The sequence below is a fragment of the Arvicola amphibius genome, chromosome 7 (assembly GCF_903992535.2).
Source record: "Arvicola amphibius chromosome 7, mArvAmp1.2, whole genome shotgun sequence".
NCBI classification, from domain to species: Eukaryota; Metazoa; Chordata; class Mammalia; order Rodentia; family Cricetidae; genus Arvicola; species Arvicola amphibius.
The window spans coordinates 92884012-92909041 of NC_052053.1; the positions used below are offsets into that span (position 1 = coordinate 92884012).

Sequence of the window (25030 nt, forward strand, 5' to 3'; positions counted from 1 at the left end):
GAGAGGGTCCCTGTTCCCACCCTCCTCTTTTGCTGTAGAAGCAACATGTTTGCAGTCATACATTACTGTGCCTGGCTTTCCATGGGTTTTGGGGATTAGAAACTCAGGTCCTCATGCTTGCACAGAAAGTGTTTTGCCTGCTGAGCTACCTTCCTTGATCTTGTAGTGTCTCCCTTCTTCTCATGACAAAAAAGCCTAGCACAGACGAGTCAGATCCCTCTGCATTAATAAGGGATGGTTGTTTGCACACATGCACAACAATAAAGAAGAAGGAATGGTACAAAAGACCAGGAGAATCTTCTAAGAGTAACAGTTTTGAAAATTTCATATTATGACATTTGCTTAAACTATGAATAGTTCATTAGCCAATAGCTTTCAGTTCTTCCTACAAAAAAATAAAGACTTATCAAATTTCCAAACATCTACATTCGGCCTTGCCATCTATTTGAATTTTCCAATGCAATTACATGTAAATAGGCAGAGGGAGGGGACAAACACCCTCTCCAATATTCCAGGGCCAAAATACAAAAGCACAAACCTTCTACTTACTAACAAGAGACTAATCAGTCAAAGCACCACAGTGATTTACAACTAGCTGACTTTTTCTCATAATCTGAGAACCCGTTGGTTTTCCTATTTATATCCCCATTTTGTGCTGGGGCCATAGGTTATGTCTTACTGATGTGGCTAAAGGAACCACTTTACCCATTCCAGCCCGCTTCTCTCTGGCAATCAAGTACCCTGGTTTCCTGGATTAGGTTAAGAGCAGAGGAGCCCTTGCTAGCTATTCCGCTGACTGGGATACCCATGCTCAGAAATTGAAAAGAGAAGGCTAGGCGATGGGTTGTTTTAGTCTAACTAGTGATGCTTTCCACTCTGAGGACTGGAGGGAACCCGAGTCTTGTCTTTATAACCTAATTTGAAAGATAAAAGGATAAATATCAACACAGTCACGTCAACAGAGGGCCAATCTACTTCACATTCTCCGAGCCCTGCAGTTAAATACTTACACCTCCTGGAGCCCAGCTCCAACTCCGCAGATGAGGTGAGCACAGTTGTAAATATTCTATGTGAGTAAGGCTTGCTTTCTCCAAATACAGGCATGGCTTAACATGCCATGTTCTTTCTGCAGAACTTTTAGGAGCAATCGTGTCCTAAGGACACATGGATGGTAAAGAATAGGTATGTGTCCATAACAAGCATCCCATTAAGACTGGTGGTAAGGTGTGTGGGTTCGCTGGCCTGTGTGACTGGAGTCTGGACTGCTAACAGGGAGTGAGCTGTGGAGAGACTCCCAGGGGAAGGCAACCTAAACTGGTTAGCTGCCCAGTTCAGGGCTACAAGAATGAACTGGATCTTCTCCCACCAAATTGAGCAGAGGCTGCCCAGGACCACACGACTTTGCTACAAAATGCAATGATGGGTACACGTCTAAGGATCTAGGGTGCCAGGGATTTTTTTCCAAGAGCAGTGTGTGCTTCGGTAATACAGCCTGAGAATGAGGCCACTGGACCGCCCCGTCTCTTTAACAAGGTAGTAATTGTTAACGTAGAAGAGCATCACTCTTCTCCTGGGTATCTGGCCAGCTCCGCAAGAGACAGTATCACTTTTCAGATGTTTATCTTTCCCAGTAGCTTATTTCTTAATCCACTTCAGAAAAAGGGTCCTTGGCTTTCTTTCAAGCAGACCAACTTGCTTTGGGGGCGGGTTCTTAGAAGTACCTTCCCATCTTCCCCAACTGAAAGCCAGGCTGCCTTCTCTCCCACTGCCAGCCAGGTGGCTTCAGCTAGCTATACTTGAGCACTGTTTCTCAACACAGAAAGAGTAACTGCGACGAGAGAGGCCTCAGGACAGGGATGTGCAGGGTTTCACCTGGCTGGCTGCCAGGTCAGAATGGCCACATACAGGCTGCATCCTTTTGTGTGGCTGCAGCCAGATCAAGCTAGCAAAACCCACCGCTAAAGTACCACTGTGTGGTGAGGCCTATCACAGAATGCTAAGACAGCAGTTTGGAGCTGGGTCATGCAAACCGAATTCATGACTTTCATTGTATTCCTGGTGCTGGCACACTAATGAAATCCTTACTGGTATTTGTTCTAGGAATGTGCATGGTGGGGCATGGTATGAGAAGTCAGTGCAGCCTCAGGAGGAAGAGGGAAAGGCTTGGGAGGAGGAAGCAGATCACACTTCCAGTTCCTAGAGAGTCTACATTACAATTACGAGTGCTGATCGGGAGACAGACAGGAGCGAGGGGAATCATGGGTGCCCTGGGCAAAGGGAAGACCTGTCAAGGACACAGGCTAGTTTTTCTCTTGTGGAAAATTTCCAGTGGCTTCAGAACTTTGGAGGTGTTCGTTAGATGCTTAGGATCTGGTTCAGGAATGACTGGACAGGGAGAACACTTTGGATTGCTGTGGGAGGGTTTTGGTAAAGAGAGTTGTTGGGGATAGGTTACCTGGGACTGGTTGGTTTGCAAAGAAAAGTCTTTGTTCTGTGACAACTTGGGGATCTATTCAGGACTGAAGAGCCCTGATGGAGGCCGACTCTTTCCTAGTCTGTAGGGACCCCCCAAATATCAGAATACCGAGCACACAGAAAATAACACAGGAAATACAGTTAATACAATATATATATATATTTATATTATTATATTAGTAAATAGACAGGAGCCAAGACAAGTCAGCAACGTCTCTGTCAGAATTTAACACTTGCCTAGACCGAGGGGGTCTTAGTTGGGCTTTCATTCCCGATACTCTCAGCATAGTTACCTTGAAGAGGACACCAGGAATTTCTCAGCATCGTATAACATGTTTTACAAACATACTTAATCTTCGGTCTAGCAACATCTGTCCCTCTAACCTACATAAGGAAGGCTTCTGGGGCTGTCATAGCTGTGGATGCTGCTCATCACTACTGTGGTGCAGAGACTTCTGTGTGCCACCAATTCACAGACTGCTGCTGGAATGGGTTGTGGCCTCGGAGATTGTTCTGCCTCCTCACCATGTAAGCTACTTCTCTGTTCAAGGCAGGCAGCACACTGCAGATGGGCGATATGAACCAAATTAACAGTTTCTGCAGACACAGCCTGGTGGGGTCTGATTGGGCGATGCTCTCTGTAGCCATAATGCTCACTGATTTCTGAGACCATGACTGACTCTGGGTCCATGTCCGTGCATCCTTGGCAATGCTGTCTCCCTCCCTCAGCTGTCTCCAGAAGATGGTCAGCTCAAGTTCGGCAGGACTGCTTTTGTGCATAATTCCAGGTACGGAGATGAACTTTTTCAAGGCTGCACTGCCGACATGCCTACATGGCTGAGCACTGATTCAGGGAAACCAGAAGAGAGGCTCAAGGAAAGCGATACACCGTGGCGGTCCAAGGCTTGCAGTCCTGGAAGCAGAGATGCCAGTATTTCCTTGGCAGGCCATCAGTTTGGTTTGGAGCTGGCTGTCACATTCACCCTTCCGGATGCCAGTATATGAAGGACATCTTGATCTTTTTCGCTCAGCTTTCTATACTTTTTACAAGTTGTTCATCACAGGACAGGCTGTTAGTGTCAGGGTTAAAGTACCATTGGCTTAGTGGCGCGAGAATTCCGGGTGTTTTCGGTTTCTCTGGTACATTTTGGTAGATGACCAAGGTCATGGATTTGGTGTTTCCTGTCTCTCTCCTCATTCCTTTCTGGAGAGAGTTTAAATGGGTTGAGAAGAAATTTGAAGCTTTCTGATCCAATGTAAATGAACCCTGTGGTGGGTAAACAATTTTCCTTTCTCCTTTGCTCTCCTGGGGTATTTTAATGAACAATGCTTCTCAAAGAAGTTTTATAAATATTCCCCCAGAGGAAAGAAGAATATTAAGCTCATAGGAGGTGTGCCATTAGTGCTGAGTATGAGGGACTGAGCGAAGAAGAAAGGAAATAATTGCAGTCTTGAGGTTTCAGAGAGTTTTCTGGTGAGTTGTGAAGGCTAAGGCTGGAACACAACACTGAGGAGCATTAGGGAAGTGAGGACAGAGCTTCACAAGACCAAGTCTGGCAACTCCTTAATTGCACAGGTTACCACAGTGGTGTAGGAGGGGGGTAGAGCTTGTTTTGATGCCAATTAACGGGTTGTGTGCTCATTTAAAACTTGTAACAACCACGATTATCAACGTCACCAAAGCCTTTACAAAATATTTTTGTTCCCTTTCCACCTCATTATCTCAAAGTCCACAAACTACTACCTCTAGCCTAAAAGCCTCTCCTGATAATGAATACCTCTCTCCTAGAGGCGACTGCAACCGAGTCTTGGCAGCGTCACCTTTCCAACACCCCCCACCCTCTACCCTTACCTGTGAGCCTTGGTTACGGCGTCAATGTTTCTATTTCTCTCAAAGACCCCTGCATTTTTAAACAAAAGCTTCTAATAACAGCAGAGAAGGTTCTTACTGCCACAGCGCCACCTTCTGGGGGGGCCAGCACAGTAGAGAAACTAGCGGTGCACAGCTTAACTTTGACCCAGGTTTGAAGTTGTCCTTACAAGTTGTTTGTATAAAGTCCCAATTGACTACCTTTTCTATTGCTGTTGTTGGTACTGGGAATCTGACCCAGGGCTTCGTACATGTTATAGCAGTGAGTTACGTTCCCAGACCCTGCATGCTAAGCATGTTATAACAGTGAGTTACGTCCCAGACCCTGCATGCTAAGCATATGTTATAGCAATGAGTTACGTCCCCAGACCCTGCATGCTAAGCATATGTTATAGCAGTGAGTTACGTCCCCAGACCTTGCATGCTAAGCATATGTTATAACAGTGAGTTACGTCCCCAGACCCTGCATGTTAAGCATATGTTATAGAAGTGAGTTACGTCCCCAGACCCTGCATGTTAAGCATATGTTATAGCAGTGAGTTACGTCCCCAGACCCTGCACTGCACTGTTCTTCATAGTCACTGAGTCCTTTGCTGTGGCATGAAGTCACAAAATGATAACAATGAAAATATGCTCTTATTCTTACTATTACCTTAAATTGTCCCTGACTTCATCGACTTTGATTTCCTCTGTCCTATAACTGTGGCAAAGGCTCCAGACTGTGTGGGTAAGGGTTTGGATCTGGCGAAAATAACTTGGGGAGCTTCCAAAGATCCTGGAAAAATGAAGAAAAAAAAATCCCCACTTAAAACTGTATTTGATCTTGGCCCAAAGGACAAGAGGTAAAATCCCAAGCTAGGCTTAGAGAATCATTGTTCTCAGATGTTGTCACCCCACCTCTGGCCAAACACCAACTCTACGTCTCTCTTATGTTCCCCAACAGTACAGGGGTGAGCATCACCTCAAAATCTTGCCCTCCACCCCTGCACAGAAGAACACTTGGGGGTTTTAATAATGGGAAATGGAAGGAAAAGAAGAGGGCATCAGACACTGGGGCCATTACCCCAGGAGCACGGCTTGTTTTATTCCTAACTTCTTATGTGCAGACCCACAAAGGAGCCCAGCAGCCACATGATGCACGATGAAGAGTCTGCTAACGGAAACAGGTCATATCACTGCAGCAGCCAGGCAAGGAAGTCACCTGGAAGTGAAAGTGACTTCTAGGTCCTGAGGGTGTAAGCCCCCCTGGATTTACTTTCCCACTGAGGTAAGTTCACTTCTCTTGTCTCAAGACACCAGAGGAGTGGGTGAGCACAGTCACTGCGGTGCTTCCGATCTGTCGCTATGGAAAGAGCACGGAGCTACTGCACATTTCACCAGGCTTGCAGATAATAAGCCTTTGACGGGACACTGCTCTTCTTTCTTCCTGTAAATGGCATCCAACACTGACTTTCAAGACAGCAAGGTCCTATCCATAACTACAGACCAACGGGAGCTTAAGAACAGGGTGTGGGGAGAGATGGCTGCACTCCAGTTGGGATGCTTTACAGAAGGGAGGGAGTAGGCCTGGCTGCGGCAGAGGGTGTGGCCGCGGATCCCCACAGTAAACCCTAGCACCTCAGTTGTCTAATTTGCCCTCTTTGCTGATTTAGTTCACCATCAGCCCTTCAGAGCTCAAGGAGGGAGCACCGTGGTTACAGAGGAGAGCCAGCGAGGTTGGCTTCAGGCCAAGGGCCCTACTCTCCGGCTTCCTTCTCAAGTTTCCAAATCTGCTGACTCTCCTTCCTTTCATTGCAAACTTAGAACGTAGGGCCCCAGGTAGGGCAGTTAAGAAAGATAACATTCAGGTAGCATTCCTTCAAGCCCTCTGCTAGGAGAATTCTATTTTACCGAATGTAAGGAATGGAAAGACAAATGCGATTAGCTTGCCATCAGTAGGAAAGGGCTCAGCTGTTTTACAACTCAGCTACCTGCAAAGCCAACATCTTAAAGTGGAGTCAGCCAGATGAAAGAGAAGGGTTAAAGGCCAGGAAAACAGACAGGAGCTATATTTATGGACCTGTTACTGTACAAGACGGGGGCTCAAGGTATTGGAAGACAGCCTGAGGAGAGGAACATAGCATTGCCGCGTTCTCTTTTTCTGTCCGCTTCCTTCTCCCCCGCCACCTCCTTCTTCTGGGTTTAAAGAAAACTGTTGCAAGTGGCAGCACTGACGGTCGCACAGAACACCTTTCCGAAGCTCTAGAACAGCTTTTACAGTGCAGCCCTGACGGTCGCACAGAACACCCTTCCGAAGCGCTAGAACAGCTTTTCCACCTCACTTGCCGTAGAAATCACAAGCTGCACTGTTGAAACACAGCCATGCAGGGCAGTTACATCACTAGCAGCTGCAATGCCACGTGTGCTGGGAATTGACCGAGTGTCAGCCCTTACTAGTGCCTGCACTGCAGCAGTCCCTTAGCATCAGGAAAGTCACAGCCAATGAATCCAACAGCACACAGAGCCCTCTAGTCACAGGGTGACTAAAAATACCTGGTGAGTGAACATGGCAGGAGGTGATTGGCTGGTACCTTAAGGTGAAAGCAGGGGAATATAACGGCTTGATCTGCCATTTATGCAGACACAAACAGAGCAGGACTTTGACAGGATCTTCTAGCTGACGTCATCAAGGGCTACCAAGCTGCTGCAGTCATGATCCAGCAGATCCCTCACAGTTCTACCTCCCTCAGCCAGAGAGCACACAGAGTTCAGCTCCCTATGCCCAGTCAGGAATGCACAGGAGGCAGGCAGAGGGCTCCTGGGTCCTGCAAACTTCTCCAGCTAAAGCATGTGAGGGAGAGAGGGGGCTCTTAGCGCTGTGACCCCAGAAAAACTTCAAACCTGCCCACTTTGCTCCATCACAGTTCCAGGTGCAAGTTTTACTTCCTTAAACCTCTCTGTCCTAGTCTAAGAGCTGGGGGCGTCCTCAGCGGCAGAGCGCCTAGCACATGTGAGCTGCAGCCGATGCCCAGTGTGAAACAAGAGGTGCACCATGCTCTAGTATTCATGAGGGGATCGCAAGCACAGGGCCATCAGGTATCTCTTGATTCGGGCTCTGATGCTCTGAAGGAGAATGAATTTCTATGCTTTTAGGAGAATGATAACATGGCCCCATAACCTGGATGTAGGGAGAGTCCTTCTGTGCATATGCCTTCATTTAAGCCTCAAAATAAAGCAGTGAGATATACTGAACTGTCCTCATGACACGGTCAGGCTTCCCAGTGACCTGCTATCACTTTCAGGGGCACTGCCACCTCTCATCACATTCCCTGTACTAATCCTGAACTCCCCAGGGCTTCGTGCAGCTGTCAGCACATGACAACAGGCTCCCTCCATGGGCTTCTGACTGGCTCAGGATGACGACGAACTACCTCCATGGCTTCTGACTAGCTCAGGATGACAACAGGCTCCCTCCATGGCTTCTGACTGGCTCAGCATGATGACAGGCTCCCTCCATGGCTTCTGAACTGGCTCAGCATGACGACAGGCTCCCTCCACAGCTTCTGACTGGCTCAGGATGACGACAGGCTCCCATCCATGGCTTCTGACTGGCTCAGGATGATGACAGGCTCCCTCCACGGCTTCTGACTGGCCCTGATACTTCACCACTTTCCTCTTGCCATATTTTGTACATAACCATTTCCCCAAGCCATACTAACAAATGGGGTTTGCAGACAAAGTGCATACATGCGCACGGCACAGGGGCCTTTGCATTCATTGTATGTACTCTATGACGCTTTAGATATACTTCCCAATCTGCCGATTCCTGTACACCGTAAATAAGACAGGGGCTCTCAGATCTTATATCTGTACACTTGACCATGGAGTTGCTAGAAAAGTGCTCACACGCAGCACTGACGTATGGTAAAGGCCTAGTCAATGTTGTCTGTTGTCATTCCCCATGTCCCCAGTACCAGAATCAGTCACAGAATCTCCTGTAGCCACTTCCCATGCCTTTTCCATCTCCTTGAGTCTTTCAGTGCCCCCAAATAGAGTGGAGATCATTTTGCTTGCCTTGTGCTGTTGTGGACTCAGGAGCCAAATGATCTGCTTCCATAGCCTGTGTTCAGTGGTCAATGTTTATTGACTTGAGTCAAAGTGACTTTCTTTTAGTTTTCTGATTAGTGTGGGGCTTATGAATTATTATACAAAACAAACCTCTGGCTCACTGCTACCTCACTGCATATACGCGCTTACAGTGAGAGGCTATGGGCCCTGTCGACAGACTGTTAGCATCAACACAAAACTTACATTAAAGTCCAGACATCTAACTCGATGCATGGATAACTAATATGCTGAGTCTTAGTTTCCTCATGGGAGGGGAGGTGGCAGATGGAGCTCATGAAGCTGTCATGAGGGTTGAGAGACCCAACATTCAGAAACACTATGTGAAGAGTGAAGTACCAGTCAAACACAAGGAGTGTGTGCTCACCACTAAAACTCAGAGTATTCTGCTAGACAAGGATGTTGCATTTACCCCCATCGGTTCCAAAAAAAAAGAAAAGAAAAAAAAATCCAACTACCCCAGGCTGTCTTATTATTCTAAAGAAAAATATCAAAATACCTATCTGCCAATGCTTTCAAAGGACATTTGTTCTTTTGAGCTGATGCTCCAGACAGAGGCAAAGGAGAGGACTGCCAGGTGCCACCTTCCTTGCTGCCCCACCCAGAGAAAGGCCACTGACCTGTGGAGCTGGCGATGGGCAGAAAGGCTGCAGGGTTAAGGCCGCTCTGAAGTCCATTCAGCTGCCCTTCCGCGGCGGAGCCTCTGAAACACAAAGGAGTCCGATGAGACATGCAGGCAGGAAGACTCTCACGAAGAGGCAAGGTCAAGACAGACCTCGGATGGCCTTCTGTTTGGTCTTGGAGTTTCTTCTCATGGTACACAAGTCCCTGCTTCTTTTAAGCCTTTGTTAAAATGTCATGTTCCCACAGATGACTTCTTTCACCAATAGATACAGCCATCCCCAAAAATATTATGTATTTCAAAATTGACCTTTTGTTTATTCCCAACTGCATGGTTCTTTTCTCACTGTGGTGTCTCACTATTCAACAAGTAGTTATTTAGCGAATGAATACTTAGTTGGTGGTTCTGACTTAGATAAATAACATGTTTGAAAGACTGCATTTCATGTAGAGCAGTGGCTCTTGGGGAAGGGAGGAGGGACAGATTTGATCACGATCATTCTTCTCTGGCCTTGGACATCGAACAAGACTGAGACAACTGTAGCCTCTCATACAATGGGTGTACCTAGCAAGTAAAGGCCAGGAATGCTACTGAACAATCAATCCGCAGCACACAGACAGAATCCCCAAGAATTAGTGCAAAATGTCCTATATTAGGCTGAGGCTCCCCAGGAGAAAGCTGTATGACACCTCCCGTAGCAGCCAGCCCTGGGAGGGCGGAACATGACGGGTCTTGGTGCACAGGTTTCCTGCATGTCTCAGAAAGTCTACTCTGGCACGTCGGCTACAGAGCCATATCTCCCTGTTAAAGGCTCTTACAGCTCTCTGTAACTTTTTGTTGCATTATTCAAATTATAAGTTTCAAAGTTATAAGTACCAATTTATGTAGATGGAGCCTATGTGTCATCTTGCCTGGCACACACAAGCTCTAGGAAGACAGAGAACTATCAACCAGCTCTTGTTCACGTGATGCACTTTGCTTATAGCAGATATTTAATACATAGTTTTGGAAGAAATTTGACCCATTATGCCCACAAACACATTTATTTACTGGGGCCATCTGCCTTGATTCCAGTTGATTGAGAGGTTATGGGCAGAGTTTGCTCCTTCGGTTGGCTTTGTATTGTTGAACGTTTATCCAACAGTCTTTGGAACCCCTCCCCCAGCGTGGCTGTCCTCCTCAGCAGGCCCTGTGTTTCATGATGGGTGGTGCAGCCGGCACTAAAGCAAACGCGCAGGAAGGAAACGGGTGATGAATGAAAGGGGCAGAGCAGACGAACTGCAGGGGAGCAGGGAGCCGAGTCCCCTGGTGAAGGGCAAGGGCAAGGATGACCTTTCTCAGGAAATCCTCTTTCAGTTGAGTCATGACATTCTAAGAAATAGGTGTTGGCCTAGAGCGGAGAGGAGGGAAAAAATTTTTATGATGAAATAAATTGTTCAGTAATTCTGAGCCAGAAGCAGGCTTATACTGCCGGTCCTGGGAACATGTGGGGACCAGATAGGGAAAGGGTGGCTATTTGCTCTTGTAATTCTCGCTGAGAAAGAAGTAGGGTCCCCTCTTACAAGGCCATCTCCCTGACAGAAGTAAACAAACAGACACTGAAGTTACTATGCTTGCTTTAAGATCACCTGAGTAGGGAGCGGCATGGGGTCGAATTCAGTTTCATTAAAGCCTGCAGGTGAACAGTAAGAAGGGAGGCAGGGAGGGCAAACTCATTGGTTCTGTAGAAGAAAGAGATAGTGAGAAGATTCTGAAGGTTTAGCCCCAGTGACTTCTGGATCCCCCAAGTCTCTTAACCTTCTTTTTAGCCTCTCTGGAACTCCCCACTCTCTTTCCCCTTTAAAAGGCTTTCCTCTGTTCCTCTTCCAAGATCTCCAGCACCCCCACCCCGTCATCCTTCCACAAGCACCACAGGCTAGGAGTTGGACCCACGATTCTACAGTGTCATCCATAGGGCCCCTACTCCTCTTTGATGGAGAAATGTGTCCACAGCAATTTAAGGGGAAAATCTGAGTGAAATTTTCCATGGAAACACTAGGATCCAAAATGGCTTAGGTCTGTTATGTCTGGTTTTGGCACACTATGGGTAAACATGTTTGTGTTGTGCTAACATCATTTCCTTGGGAAAATACATTACAACTTCTGGGCAGCCCACTCTGAACATGGCTAGCCAGGGTAGGGGTGTTTTTTTTACACTTGCCCCAAAATGCTATTTTTTAAAAATCTTCCTAGGATTAAATGTATTTCAGGGATATTTACCTAAGAACACAGGGATGAAGCTGTCTTCCTTGGTTTTAATTATCAATATGATACAGCCTAGAATCATCTAAAAGAAGAGCTTGAGTTAAGGAATTGCCTAGATCAAATTAGCCTGTGTCTGTGTCTGGGGGGAGGAGACCCGGGACACACAATGATTGCTAATAGATGTAGGAAAGCCAACTCACTGGAGGTGGTACCAACCCAAAGCAGGTGGTCAGAACTGTATAAGAAAGCTAATATTAGCCAGACTGCAAGCCAACTAGTCTCCATGGTTCCTCCTGTACCTCTGTGGCTATGAAATGAGTTCCCTGGTATCTTAGTTAGGGTTTCTATTGCTGTGAAGAGATACCACGACCATGGCAATTCTTATAAAGGAAAAAACATTTAATTGGGGTGGCTTACATTTTCAGAGGTTTAATTCATTATCATCATGGTGTGACATGGTGGTATACAGGCAGACCTGGTGCTGGAGAAGGAGCTGAGAGTCCTACATCGTTTTTGACTTTCAGGCAAAAGAAAGTTATTTGAGACACTGGGTCTGGCTTGAGCATATGAGATCTCAAAGCCCATCTCTGCAGTTATACCCTTCCTCCAACAAGGCCACACCTGTAATGATCTGTCCTGTCCCTTTAAGAGACAAGACATGCCCACTCCCTCCCCCATTTGCTGAGGCAGGAAGATCTTCCTTCTTGCTTCTGCCTGAGTCTCTTCCTTTTCCATCTCCCTCTTGAAGAGGCATCTTCTATCTTTTCCCACTTCTCCCCTTCCTACCCTTCTGTTTCTGTCTGTCTGCTTCTCCCTCTCCTCTTCTCCCCTACTCTCCTTTTCCCTCCATAACCCACTAAATAAATATCCAGCCTCACTCTGCTTGGGGTGCCTATCCACGTCTCTGTCTCTTGCCTGCCATGTGGCTCGCTGCCCAGGACCAGCCGCCTTCGGAGACTTGTGGCGTGGTCCAGTGGTGCGCCCATCTGTCTCTTCTCATGGCCTGCTGTAGCCACTCAGAGAACTGCGCTGTCCCTGCCTGGGACTGGCTGCTCTCGGGGACCTGCTGCCTGCTGCCACCTGGGGACCTGCAGCATTTCTGCCGCTGCGGCCACCAGGGACCTGCAGCATTTTATTTAATCCATTATAACATCCACTCCAGCAAAGTCACACCTCTTAATAGTGCCACTCCCTATGAGATTATGGGGGCGAGTTGCATTCAAACCACCACATTCCACTCCCTGGCTCCCATAAGCTTATAATAATATCATAATGCAAAATGCATTTAGTCCAACTTCCAAAGTCACATAGTCTATCAGCCTCAACAATGTTTAAAAGTTCAAAATTCAAAGTCTCTTCTAAGATTCATGCAATCTCTTAACTGTCCTCCTCTATAAAATAAAAATAAATATAAAAAAAACAGATCACACACTCCCAACATTATACATTACCATTCCAAAACTTAGCAAAGGGAGCACAGGGAGGAAATACTAGACCAATGTAAGCTGAAAACCAGCTGGGCAAACTCCAAACTCTGTATCTCCACGTCTGATGTCAAAATGCTCTTCAGATCTCCAACCCCTTTCAACTTTGTTGATTGCAACACACTTCTTTCTCTTGGGTAGCTTTCTTTGGCAGGTATCGGATAACTCCAACATCTTGGGGTCTCCTAGGCAATCTAGACCCCACCTTTACAGCTTCATGCAATGACCTCTTTAGGCCTCCATTCAGGGATACCTCTGACACATGCCTGGCCTCAGTGGCTTTCTTTAGTCACTGAGGGAGGTTTCAAAATGCCTTTCTTATATCCTTGACTCTAAAGCCAGAACCATGTGGCTGAAGTTGCCAAGTTCTGCTGCTTACTGAGGCTTACTACCTAAGCTTGGCTGTCTTGAAACTGGATCTGTAGACCAGGCTGGCCTCAAATTCTGAGATCCACCAGCCTCTGCCTCTGAGTGCTGGGATTAAAGGTATGTACCACCACACCCAGCTTTAAGCTTTTCTTTAATTCCTTTCCACAAATTAGAAATTTAGCTGGGTGGAATCTTGCCCTGAGGTCACCACTCCCTTTATCCCATTTCCTAATCTGTTTATGTCCTTGAATACAGGACTTAGCTCCATTCCACTTCTCAGTGTTCCTTTTCTCCTTAGCTTGCTCCTTTTCATATAAATCTTGAGTTAACACTAATAACCACATGACAGAGTCTATACTAGGCTGTTTTGAGATTTCCTCTGCCAATGGAATTAATCCAAAAATGCTTCACTTTAGCCTCAGACAGACTGTTTGAACAAGGGCAAAACAGCAGCCGCGTTCTTCACCAAAATATCACAAGGACAATCTCTAGCCAACATACTAAAATTCTTCTCCTCCGAAACCTCTGAGCCAGGCCCCTACAGTTGCAACCACAATCAGCACCAGTGTCTTCCATGCTCCTATTAGGAAAACCCATTAAGCAGCGCTTTAAGTGTTCAACTGCTTTTCTAATCCACAGTCCCAAGGTCCATATTCCTTCAACCAAAAGTATGGTCAGGCCTGTCACAGCAATACCCCACTCCCAGTACCAACTTCTGTCTTACTTAGGGTTTCTATGGTGGGAAGAAACACGATGGCAACTCTTATAAAGGAAAAAACATTTAATTGAGGTGGTTTACAGTTTCAGAGGTTTAGTCAATTGTCATCATGATGTGACATGGTGGCATGCAGACAGACATAATTGGGTGTCCTACATCTTGACTCGCAGGCAACAGAAGTGGTCTGAGACACAGTGTGTGGCTTGAGAATAAATGAAATCTCAAAGCCCACCTCTACAGGGACACACTTCTTCCAACAAGGCCACACCTCCTAATAGTGCCACTTCTTATGAGCTTATGGGGGCCAAGTACATTCAAACCACCACACTTGGTAAAAGGTAATGCAGTGTGTAACAGCAAGCAGACTTGCCTTCAAGGTACTGCCATGATTTGCCCACAGCTACCACCTACAGGGGTTCCTGAAATATTAAATGCATACTTTGTAGCCTGGCTTGTGAGTCACTTGTCCTGTCTGTCTACTTCCTTTCCTACCTTTTCTGCAGTCTAAGAAAGAACAGGCATGCATCTTCAAACTGATCACTAACTCCTAAGGATGGGAAGAAATTCTTAGAATACAAAGTAAGCTAAAGAGATGAATGCTCCCCAAATGAAACACGTATTTTGATTTTTCTTAGGAAGTACTCACTCACAGATTACCCATCTTCTAAATTTTTTTCCAACATTCCTATGATTGGGTCCCAGTGGCTTCTGTTTTCCTTTCTTTCTTTTTTAAAAATTGGTTCCCTCAACTGTCTTTTTATAGCTTTTAGGTTATACAATAACTAATTTCTTTCCTTTATCATTTGCCTTTACAAATATTTAAAGTTTCTCTCTCTCTCTCTCTCTCTCTCTCTCTCTCTCTCTCTCTCTCTCTCTGTGTGTGTGTGTGTGTGTGTGTGTGTGTGAGCACACACGCATGGAAACACAATGCACCTGAGCTCCTGCAGAGCCAGAGGAGGCCCCAGATGCGCTGGCGGTGCAGCTGCGGTGGCTGTGAGCTGAACTGTTCCCAGAGCAGCCGGTGCTCTTGACCACTGAGCCATCTCTCCGGCCTTCCTTGTCTTGTTTTAATAAACATATTTACAATAAATGATTTAGGCGAAGGAGTATGGCTTGGGGGCAGAGTACTCGCCTAGCATGCTGGGGTGCTGAGTGTGATTTCCAGCACCAACAACAAAAACAGCTTGGGAGCAGATTTGTCCCAGGACACCGGTTTGATGGACAGTACGCCCACAGCACTTTATATTTTACTGTTACCTCTAAATTATAAGTAACAGGCATACTTAAAACAATCACCAAATGAGCTTTAAAAAACTCAAAAGCTATCTTTTAAATTATTGCTAACAAGATCATTATGGTTAAAGACTGTTTGAGACTGACACTTTGTGGCATAGTATAGTTGAACTTTGTGAACATCCAAAGTTACCTAAGAAAAATGTATGTTCGGTTAGGAGCAGGCATAAAATTTTTAAGAGGCTGAGTTGTGACTAATATGTAAGTTATAAAATCAACTTAGGGACTCACAATCAGCATTAAAAATAAGATGAGACTGGACAGATGGGTCAGTCATTATGAGCATGCACTATTCTTAAAGAGGACATGAATTTAGTTCCCAGCACCCAGGTTGGGTGGCTCACAACCATCTGCAACTTCAGTCCCAGGGGATCTAACACCCTCTTTTGGCTTCCATGAACACACACACACATACACATAAATAAGAATAACCCTAACTAAATGAATAACTAAATAAATGAACAGAAAAATACTTATGACATTTTATTTCACAAATGCACATAGCTCTTTTTCTTGAATTGCATATTAGATGTATTTTTATTATGTGTGGTAGCCATAAAGATTAAAAGTTACCCATTAAAGCAAACTGCTAATTCTACACTTCAATCATTCAAAATAGTGCTATTTGATGGGATATATTTCAATAAGGGAGCACTACAAGTGGGGGAGGTGAAATAGGGGTATGTGTGTGAAAACAGGAACTATCAAAGAAAATATGTCAAATGTACAACTTGAAAGACATATTTAAGGGGCTGGAGAGATGGCTCAGAGGTTAAGAGCACTGGCCACTCTTCAGAGGTCCTGAGTTCAATTCCCAGCAACCACATGGTGGTTCACAACCATCTATAATGAAATCTGGTGCCCTCTTCTGGTGTGCAAGCATACATGCAGGCAGAACAACATAATAAATAAGTTAAAAAAGAAAGATTAAAAAAAAGATCGCCTGACAAAATTGGGAACATGGGGGTATGGGGTGTAGAAGGAAGGGGAAAAGAGGAGGGTTGAGGAGAACTTGAGGGAATGGGATAGTCGAGATGGAGGAAGGGCAGATATGAGAGCAAGGAAAGAGATATCTTGATTGAGGAAGCCATTATGGGGCTAGCAAAGAAACCTGGCCCTAGAAAAATTCCCAGGAATCCACAAGGATGACTCCAGCTAAGACCCTAAGTAAGAGAGGAGAGGGTGCCTGAACTGGCCTTGCCCTGTAGTCAGACTGATGATTATCTTAAATATCACCATAGAACCTTCGTCCAACAACAGATGGGGAACAGAGGACGAGACCCACATCAGAACACTGGACTGAGCTCCCAAGGTCCAGTCGAAGAGTGGAAGGAGTTAGTATGAGCAAGGAGGTCAAGACCATGAGGGGTTCACCCACTGAGACAGTTTGCCTGAGCTAATGCGAGCTCACCAACTCCAAGTAGACTGGGAGTGAATGAGCATGGGATCAAACTAGTCCCTCTGAATGTGGTTGACAGCTGGAGCAGACTGAGGGGCCAATGACAGTGGCACTGGGATTTGTCTCTACTGCATGTACTGGCTTTTTGGGATCTTATTTTCTTTGGATGTATACCTTGCTCAACCTAGATGCAGTAGGGAGGGCCTTGGATTTGCCACAGGGCCGGGTGCTTTGTCCTCTCTTAGGATTCGGTGTGTGTGTGTGTGTGTGTGTGTGTGTGTGTGTGTGTGTGTGTGTGTGGGGGGGGAATTTGGATTGGTATTTTTTTAAGAAATAAAAAAATTTTAAATTTTCATAAAAGACACATTTAAATAAACCAACCATTATGATTTACAGTTTGGCAATTTCTCTTTGTAGGCTATTACCTTTGATGATTTATATATTTTGAATGTACAATGTTAAGAATATACATGTGCTTAAAAAAAACCCCTATCAGTGTCACACAAGTCCAGCCACCTGAGTTAGATCCAGTTTGTTTCCTGGAACCCATGTAAAAAGCTGGCTGCAATGGCATGCACCTGTAATCCCAACCCTCACTCCTACAGTAAAGATGAAAGTGGAGGACGGAACAGAAGCTCCCAGGCCAACCAGCCTGGAGTCTCAGCACAGCACCAGCAACGAGACAGACGCTGCCTCAACAAGGTGCAAGGTGACAAACAGGTAACCGCCAGGTGTCTTCTGCCCTCCACAAATGGGTGTGGCACATACATGCCCACATTCTCTCATGCTTGCACACACAAAATATAAAATAAAATGGTTTTAGATAAAAGAAGAAAATAAACAGAAAGGTAGATGGTGGATTTAGCAGAGAAGCTGAGGGGAGGGCAGCAGGTAAAGATGCACAAGTGCAGGAGATTAAAGTCACACTGAAAAACGCCAGGACCTGAGCAGGGTTGACACTGGGACAAGCCAGCAAGCCTACATTTTGGTTCATTTTTTAAAAATTGTTCTACATCTTAAAAAATGATGCAGATTACGAATTTACCTTTGAGTACATCTCTGACTACATCACAAATACAACTTTTGATGTATGTAATTCTTATTTTCAGATAGTCTTCGATATGACTTTGACACAAGTTACTTAAAATAATGCTTAAAAATTTCCAAATTATTTGGGTATTTTGTTTTTTCACTATAAAGTGTTCAAATAATTTTTTTCTGTTTTGTACTTCTTAATTTATTTTTAAAATTTCGTTTTATATTCCATCCCCAGGTCTCTCCCCCATTTCTCCCTACCTCCCCTGCCAGCTCTCCCCACATCCACTCCTCCCATGGGACGTTAACAAAGTTTGGCGCTTTAAGTTGAGGCAGGACCAAGCCCCTCCCTCTGCATTAAGGCTGAGCATGGCATCCCTCCATAGGGAATGGGCTCCAATAAGTTAGCTCATGCACCAGGGTAGGTCCTGGTCCTACTGCCAGGGGCCCCTCAGATAGTTCAAGCTTCACCGCTGTCTCCCACATATGGAGCGCCTAGTTTGATGCCATGTAGGCTCCACTACTGTTGGTCTAGAGTTCCTGAGTTTCCATGAACTTGGTTCAGCTGTCCCTGTAGATTTTTCCTTCATGATCTTGACCTCCTTTGTTCATATAGTCCCTCCTTCCTCTCTTCAACTGGATTCCTAGAGCTCAGCTTGGTGTTTGGTTGTGGATCTCTGTATCTGGTTCTGTCAGTTGCTAGATGAAGGTTCTATGATGATAGCTGGGGTATTCAGCAATCTGGTTACAGGGGAAGGCCAGTTTGGGCTCCCTCTCCACTATTGCTAGGAGTCTTAGCTGGGGTCATCATTGTGGTGGATTTTGGGGAATTTCCCTAGCACCAGGTTTCTCCCTAACCCCATATTGGCTCCCTCTATCAAGATATCTCTTTCAATGCTCTCCCACTTGGCCCATCTCCCCTTCTGACCATCTCATTCCCTCATATTCTCACCTCCCATCTCTTCCCCTTTACTGCCTCCTCTCACCCCCAGTTTACCCAAGAGATCTCATCTAATTCCCCATCCCCGGGTGACCTTTGTGTTCGTCTTAGTGCATGCCTTGTTACCTAGCTTCTCTGCAGCTATGGATTGTGGATTGTAGTCTGGTTATCCTTTGCTTTACATCTAACATCCACTTATGAGCATGCATACACTGTGTTTGTCTTTCTGGGTCTGGGTTACCTCACTCAGGATGTTTTTTTTCTAGTTCCATCCATTTGCCTGCAATATAATGATGTCATTGTTTTTACAGCAAAGTAATACTCCATTGTATAAATGTATCACATTTTCTTTATCCACTCTTCAGTTGAGGGGCATCTAGGTTGTTTCCAGGTTCTGGCTATTATGAATTATGCTGCTATGAACGTTGTTGAGCAGGTGTCCTTGTGGTATGATTGAGTATCCTTTTGGTATATGCCCAGAAGTGGTATTGCTGGGTCTTGAGGTAGAATGATTCCCAATTTTCTGAGAAACCGCCAAACTGATTTCCATAAGTTTGCACTCCCACCAGCAGTGCAAGAGTGATCTCCTGACTCCAGATCCTCTCCAAAATAAGTTGTCCTCAGAACTTTTGATCTTAGCCATTCTGACAGGTATAAGATGGTATCTCAGAGTTGTTTAGATTTGCACTTTCCTGATGATTAAAGATGTTAAGTAATTCCTTAAATGTCTTTTGGCCATTTGAGATTCTTCTGCTGAGTATCCTCTGTTTAGCTCTGTACCCCATTTTTTAAAATTGGATTACTTTGTATTTTGATGTCTAGTTTCTTGAGTTCTTTATACATTTTGGAGTTGAGCCCTCTGTCAGATGTGGGCAAATTCACTAAAATCAGGAACAAGAAAAAGCTGCTCACTTTCTCCACATCTATTCAATATAGTACTTGAAGTTCTAGCTAGAGCAGTAAGACAACAAAAAGGAGATAAGGGGATACAAATTGGAAAGGAAGAAGTCAAGCTATTGCTATTTGCAGATGATATGATAGTTTACATAAGTGACCCAAATACTCTACCCAGTCCTACAGCTGATAAATACCTTCAGTAATGTGGCGGGATACCAGATTAACTAAGAAAAAAAATCAGTAGCCCTCATATATCCAAATAATAAGCGAACTGAGAAAGAAATCAGAGGAACATCACCCTTTACAACAGCCACAAATATAAAATTCCTTGCAGTAGCTTTAACCAAACAAGTGAACGACCTGTACGACAAGAATTTTAAGTCTCTAAAGAAAGAAATTAAAGAAGATATCAGAAGACAGAAAGATCTCCCATGCTCTTGGATAGGTAGGATCAACATAATAAAAAATGGCAATCTTACCAAAAGCAATCTACAGATTCAAAGCAATCCCCATCAAAATCCCAACACAATTCTTCACAGACCTCAAAAGAACAATACTCAACCTCATATAAAAAAAAAAAAACCAAAAACCAAGAACAGCTAAAACAATTCTGTATAATAAAGGAACTTACAAAGTTATAACCATCTCTGACTTCAAACTCTACTATAGAGTTATAGTAATAAAACGGCTTGATATTGGCATAAAAACAGATATATGGATCAGTGGAATCTAATTGAAGACCCTGACATTAATCCACACACCTATTAACACCTGGTTATTGACAAAGAAGCCAAAATGGTACCATGGAAAAAGGAAAATATCTTTAACAAATAGTGCTGGCATACTGAATGTCGACATACAGAAGATTGCAAATAGATTCATATCTATCACCATGCACAAAACCCAAGTCCAAATGGACCAAAGACCTCAATATAAATCCAGTAACTTTGGCCTTACAGAAGAGAAAGTGGGAAGTAGCCTTGAACACATTGGCACAGGAGACCACTTCCTAAGTAGAACACCAGTAGCACAGACACTGAGAGCAACAATCAATAAATAGGACCTCCTGAAACTGAAAAGCTTCTGTAGAGCAAAGGACACAGTAAATAAGACAAAATGACAGCCTACAGAACAGGAAAAGGTATTTTTTCTTCTTTTTGAGAACTGAAAAGTTCCAGTCTTAAAAACTATTCCATTGGGGACAAGCTATTTCTCTACTGATTTGTTAATGATGTTGGTCAAAGCCCCGTGTGCTCTTGTTTTAGATCTAATGTGCCTACAGGAATGGCAATACTTCTCTTTTTGGAAGGCACTGTGTTAGGGTGAATTTCTCTTTCTTCTAATATATTTTTTAAACCTTTGTAAGCATATTTTCTATTCCAATTTTTTGATGAATATCTTTGTTTTAGGAATTCCTCGTCCCCTTGTGCCTGGCTCTAAGTCACTGAATTCTGGGTTTTCACAGGTAGCCCTGGCGTCTGCACAGCTGTTCCTGCTGCTTGCGCTTTCTCTGACACCTCTGCTAGTTAAAGTACGATATGCTCCACTTTTAAGGTCTGTTAGGAATACGACTCAAAGTGTGTCTAAACTGCTGTTGTCTCTCACACTTCAGTGTAGTTTAGGAGTTGGCAAAGCCTTTGGATCTTTACCATGAATCCTTTTAATCCACCCTCAGATCCGGGGAGCTTTCAATATTTGCTCATCTTTAAAGAAGAATGTCTTAAGACATGCAAAGCGAGGGAGGGAAATCCATCAATTATGTTACTAGTTCACTCTCAGCAGGCAGGGTCGAAAGGCAAGGCTTTTAATCCAATGACCCACGTATGACCCACTGACAGAAGAGCTGCTGTTCTCTGACTCTTACACTACCTACTACTCACCTACCTACTACCTATACACAGCTGGAGTGACTTCTCTGAGGGTGCCTGGCCCTGTCTCTCCAATGCCCACACCAAAAGCAAACCTGAAAACCCCTTGAGCAATAGAGAGAAGACAGGAGAATCTAACCTCCTGACTGCTTATTTCCTCTAGGGCCAGACTCTATCCCAGAGTAGGAGGGGCCATGCGGGCATATTCCAGCCTCCCACTCACTTCCCAGACTGCACTCCCACAGGAAGCCATCAATGTTGTTCTTTGGCCCCGTCCTTCCTGGGTAGCACCTAGCAGGAATTCCCCACCACTCTGCATCAGAGTGGCATTGCTCTTTCCTCCGTTAGAGTGCCTCACCAGCCATTTAAGTGGTAAAACTGGCATGGAAAGGAAGGGGCTGAGTTCCTAAGTGCTTACTTTGGAATCTCAAAAGCAGTATTTTGGGATGATTAATCTGCATTTGCTGTACACATGCAATTTAAGAGGACTGGTTGGGACTTCTGAAGTCAGTGGTCTGCTGGGAAGTCTGTGGTTAGCATTCGGTGCTCAGAGTCCCGGCTCTGGCTTGGCCACCTGTGTACCCGCCTACACTTGTAGCCCATCCTACGCTCTCTTGCTCTACTTTCTAGCATGAAAACTTTACAACTACTAATTACAATGACCACTTTTAGAAATACGTTGAGTACTCCCTATACAGGATGGATAGACGTCAGACTCAACCATGTTTCTTCAAATCATACAGTCAAAGACTGGAAGATGGACAGACAAGGGTTCATCTACAGCACGACAAGTAGGCTGGACCAGCACAACTCCTGAGTACTTTTCCTAGAATCTTCTCATTGCGACGGCTCACATAAGAAAAAGCTGTAACATACATACATGTGTCTTAATGGATGTTTATTTTTATGTTCTTCTGCCATCTATTCCTGAGCAGGGTTCACACTGTTGACCTCCGCAAATACGCCATCATATGTAGATACTCGGTTGGACCTGACTGCTTAGCTCTTGATACCTTCCTCCTCCTAATCCCAAAGTCTTTAACAAACACCACTGTCCTAGGTGCTGGCACAGGAAACCTTTAAAAATTCCCACTAAAACTGGACGTGGTAACACCTGCCTTTATTCCCAGCACTCTGGAGGCAGAAGCAGGAAGATTTCTGAGTCTGAGGCCAGCCTGGTCTACAGAGCCAGTTCCAGGACAGCCAGGGCTACACAGAGAAACCCTGCCTCAAAAAACAAAAACCCAATTTCCCACTAAGGTCACCTGACGCAAAGTGACGTAAGTACTGTAGTTTGGTCTCCATCTTCCTCCTGCTTCCTCTCTTCATTCTCCTCTGTCCCATCTTTTCCTGACCAACCCTATGCCTCCTCCTGATGTGGGAGGGTCTTCTGTTTTAATAAAGAAACTGCCTTAGGTGGGTGGAGTAGACAGAACAGGAAGAAGGAAGTGAGGTGGATGGCTCAGTCAGATGCCACGCCTCTCCTAAATTAATCAGACCGCCGTGCCTCTCCTCAGAGAGATGCCAGATGCGATGAAGCCAGCCATCAGGTCAGACATGCTGAATCTTTCCTGGTAAGACACCATTCGTGGTGTTACACAGATTATTAGATATGGGTCAGTCAAGATGTGAGTAAGAGGCAGAAAATAATGGGCCAGGCAGTATTTAAATGAATATAGTTTGTGTGTTGTTATTTCGGGGCATAATCTAGCCGGTGGCCGGGAGCAGGGCGGCAGGAATGAGGCCCGCAGCCCATCACTACATCCTCCTTTCCTTTAGGATTCCAGGGCCACAGACTTGCTAAGCATATTGTCTATTATTGGCCTCCCCCCTTTACTTTCCCAAGTTACAACTACTTTGATCTGGTTCATTCAAACCCATCACGATCCTGTCAGTTCACCTGGCAATCTTTAACCTCGTTGGGTTTCTTTTCCTGTGTTTCCTGGGAAGTACACGGCTCGGAAAAGAAACATCACAAGGAAGAAACAGTTCATATGCATTTAGCTGTTCACAGCTGCCACCTCTTTTAATTCAGTTATTTTATAGAAGAAACGCCACAAATACTATTGAGAGGAGGAGGTGAGATGGACACTAAATTATAAGGTGTTTTGAGCAGTAGAGGAAAACTAAGAAGGGTGATTGGTCCCATGTAAACAGTTAAAAATAAGCAAGGGGAAGGCAGAGAAGGAAGGAAGGTCCGCTCTCCACACAGAACCGACATGTTGTTCTTAAGTGGGATGGGGATCTATGAACGCTAACAAGAACTGCTGGACCAAGAGAGGACCAGAAAACAGCTGTGAAGCCGGACTAACACACAAAGGCGCTCATGAAGACGCCTCCAACCGCATCAACAGAAAACAAGCTATCCTGGCGAACTTTTCGAGAGGGGCAGCGGGTTTTGTTTCAAAGATGGGAAAAAGACTTGAATATTATCATAGAGAAACAGGACCCCAGTGTTTTGATTTTCAACTCCCTCTGCACCCAAATCCAAGTGACATTCCATCTTTTATGTCCTATTGTTCTCCAGACTCAACCTCTAGGATGTGGAAACTTTGATGATGCTCTTGGAAACTGCTTCTGCCTGGCTGATGCCAGCCTCTGTGCTAGGAGAAGCTTGAAGTTCAACCCAAAAGCACAGGGCTTGGCATGGGGAAATGCTCATTACAACTTCTCATTAGCTGTGCCTCTTGGGGCAAAGTGGCATTCTTGATCGTGACTCAGTCCCACCCGTCAGAAAGGACGGCTCTTGGTTAATCTGAGCTGAGCCGGAATGAAGGCTATAACAAGATGGGAACGAATGAAGCAACACAGCTTACAGGAACCCAGTAAAAGCGTTACACGGAATCCTCTGGCTTGTGTCACTGTCAACCACAGCACCACGGAAGCCTTAGTTAGCACGCACTGCGTAGTGCTCCCTGCACTGTGCTCAACACTTCAGAGCTCACTTCTCTTCAGGATCCCTTCAGCCAGGTACTATTGTCACTATTCCTATTTTTTAAAATTTAAACATGTATTTTAACTGATTCATTTCATATGCATTAGTGTTTTGCCTGCATGTATGTCCGTGTAAGGGTGTTGGATCCCCTGGATGTGGAGTTACAGGTAGTTGTGAGCTGCCATGTGGGTGCTGGGAATTGGACCCAGGTCCTCTGAAAGAGCAGCCAGTGCTCTTAACCGCTGAGCTCTCCAGCCCCCATTATTCCTATTTTAAAGGAGGGAACTGAATCACAGAGATGTGAGAAAGTTGTTAGGAAGGCTAGGACCAAGAATCGCTCTAGAAGAGCAGGAACAGACCAAATGATGTTCTGATTCCAGGAGTCATGAAAATTTCTGTGGATTAAAATGACTGCACTGCTTGTGTCAAAACAGAAACAAAAACAAAAACAAAACAAAAAACAATGAGCAGAGCTGCTGGGTACCTTGGGACTGATGGTGCCATCCCTTTAACTTTTAAGACTAAAATTTATGTAACTTATTGAGTCAGTTTAGAAAAAAAAACCATAAACAACAGCCACAACAACCAAAACCCCCTACACTATTCTTTTAAGTGAGAAGAGGGCTCAGCTCATGAAAACGCTCTGCAAGCCTGATGACCGAGTTTAGTCCCTGAAGCCCACGGTGGCGGGACAGCATCAGCCCCCCAAAGTTGTCCCTGACCTCCACATGTGTGCCATAGTATATGTGGATCCATTCCCTCCCTGCCCCCCGCTAC

At 45.0% G+C, this 25030-nt stretch overlaps 1 protein-coding gene across 1 annotated transcript in view; it reads right to left on the bottom strand.

Annotated features, from left to right (window-relative positions):
* Positions 1 to 2618: 2618 nt before the first annotated feature.
* Positions 2619 to 25030, bottom strand: part of Ttll5 (tubulin tyrosine ligase like 5) — a 213509-nt gene continuing 191097 nt past the window's right edge. Inside the window, 3 exon segments of the mRNA XM_038335728.1 lie at positions 2619 to 3679; positions 4998 to 5120; positions 9070 to 9152. Coding sequence (XP_038191656.1) covers positions 4999 to 5120; positions 9070 to 9152 — 205 coding nt within the window. The 3' untranslated portion in view covers positions 2619 to 3679; position 4998.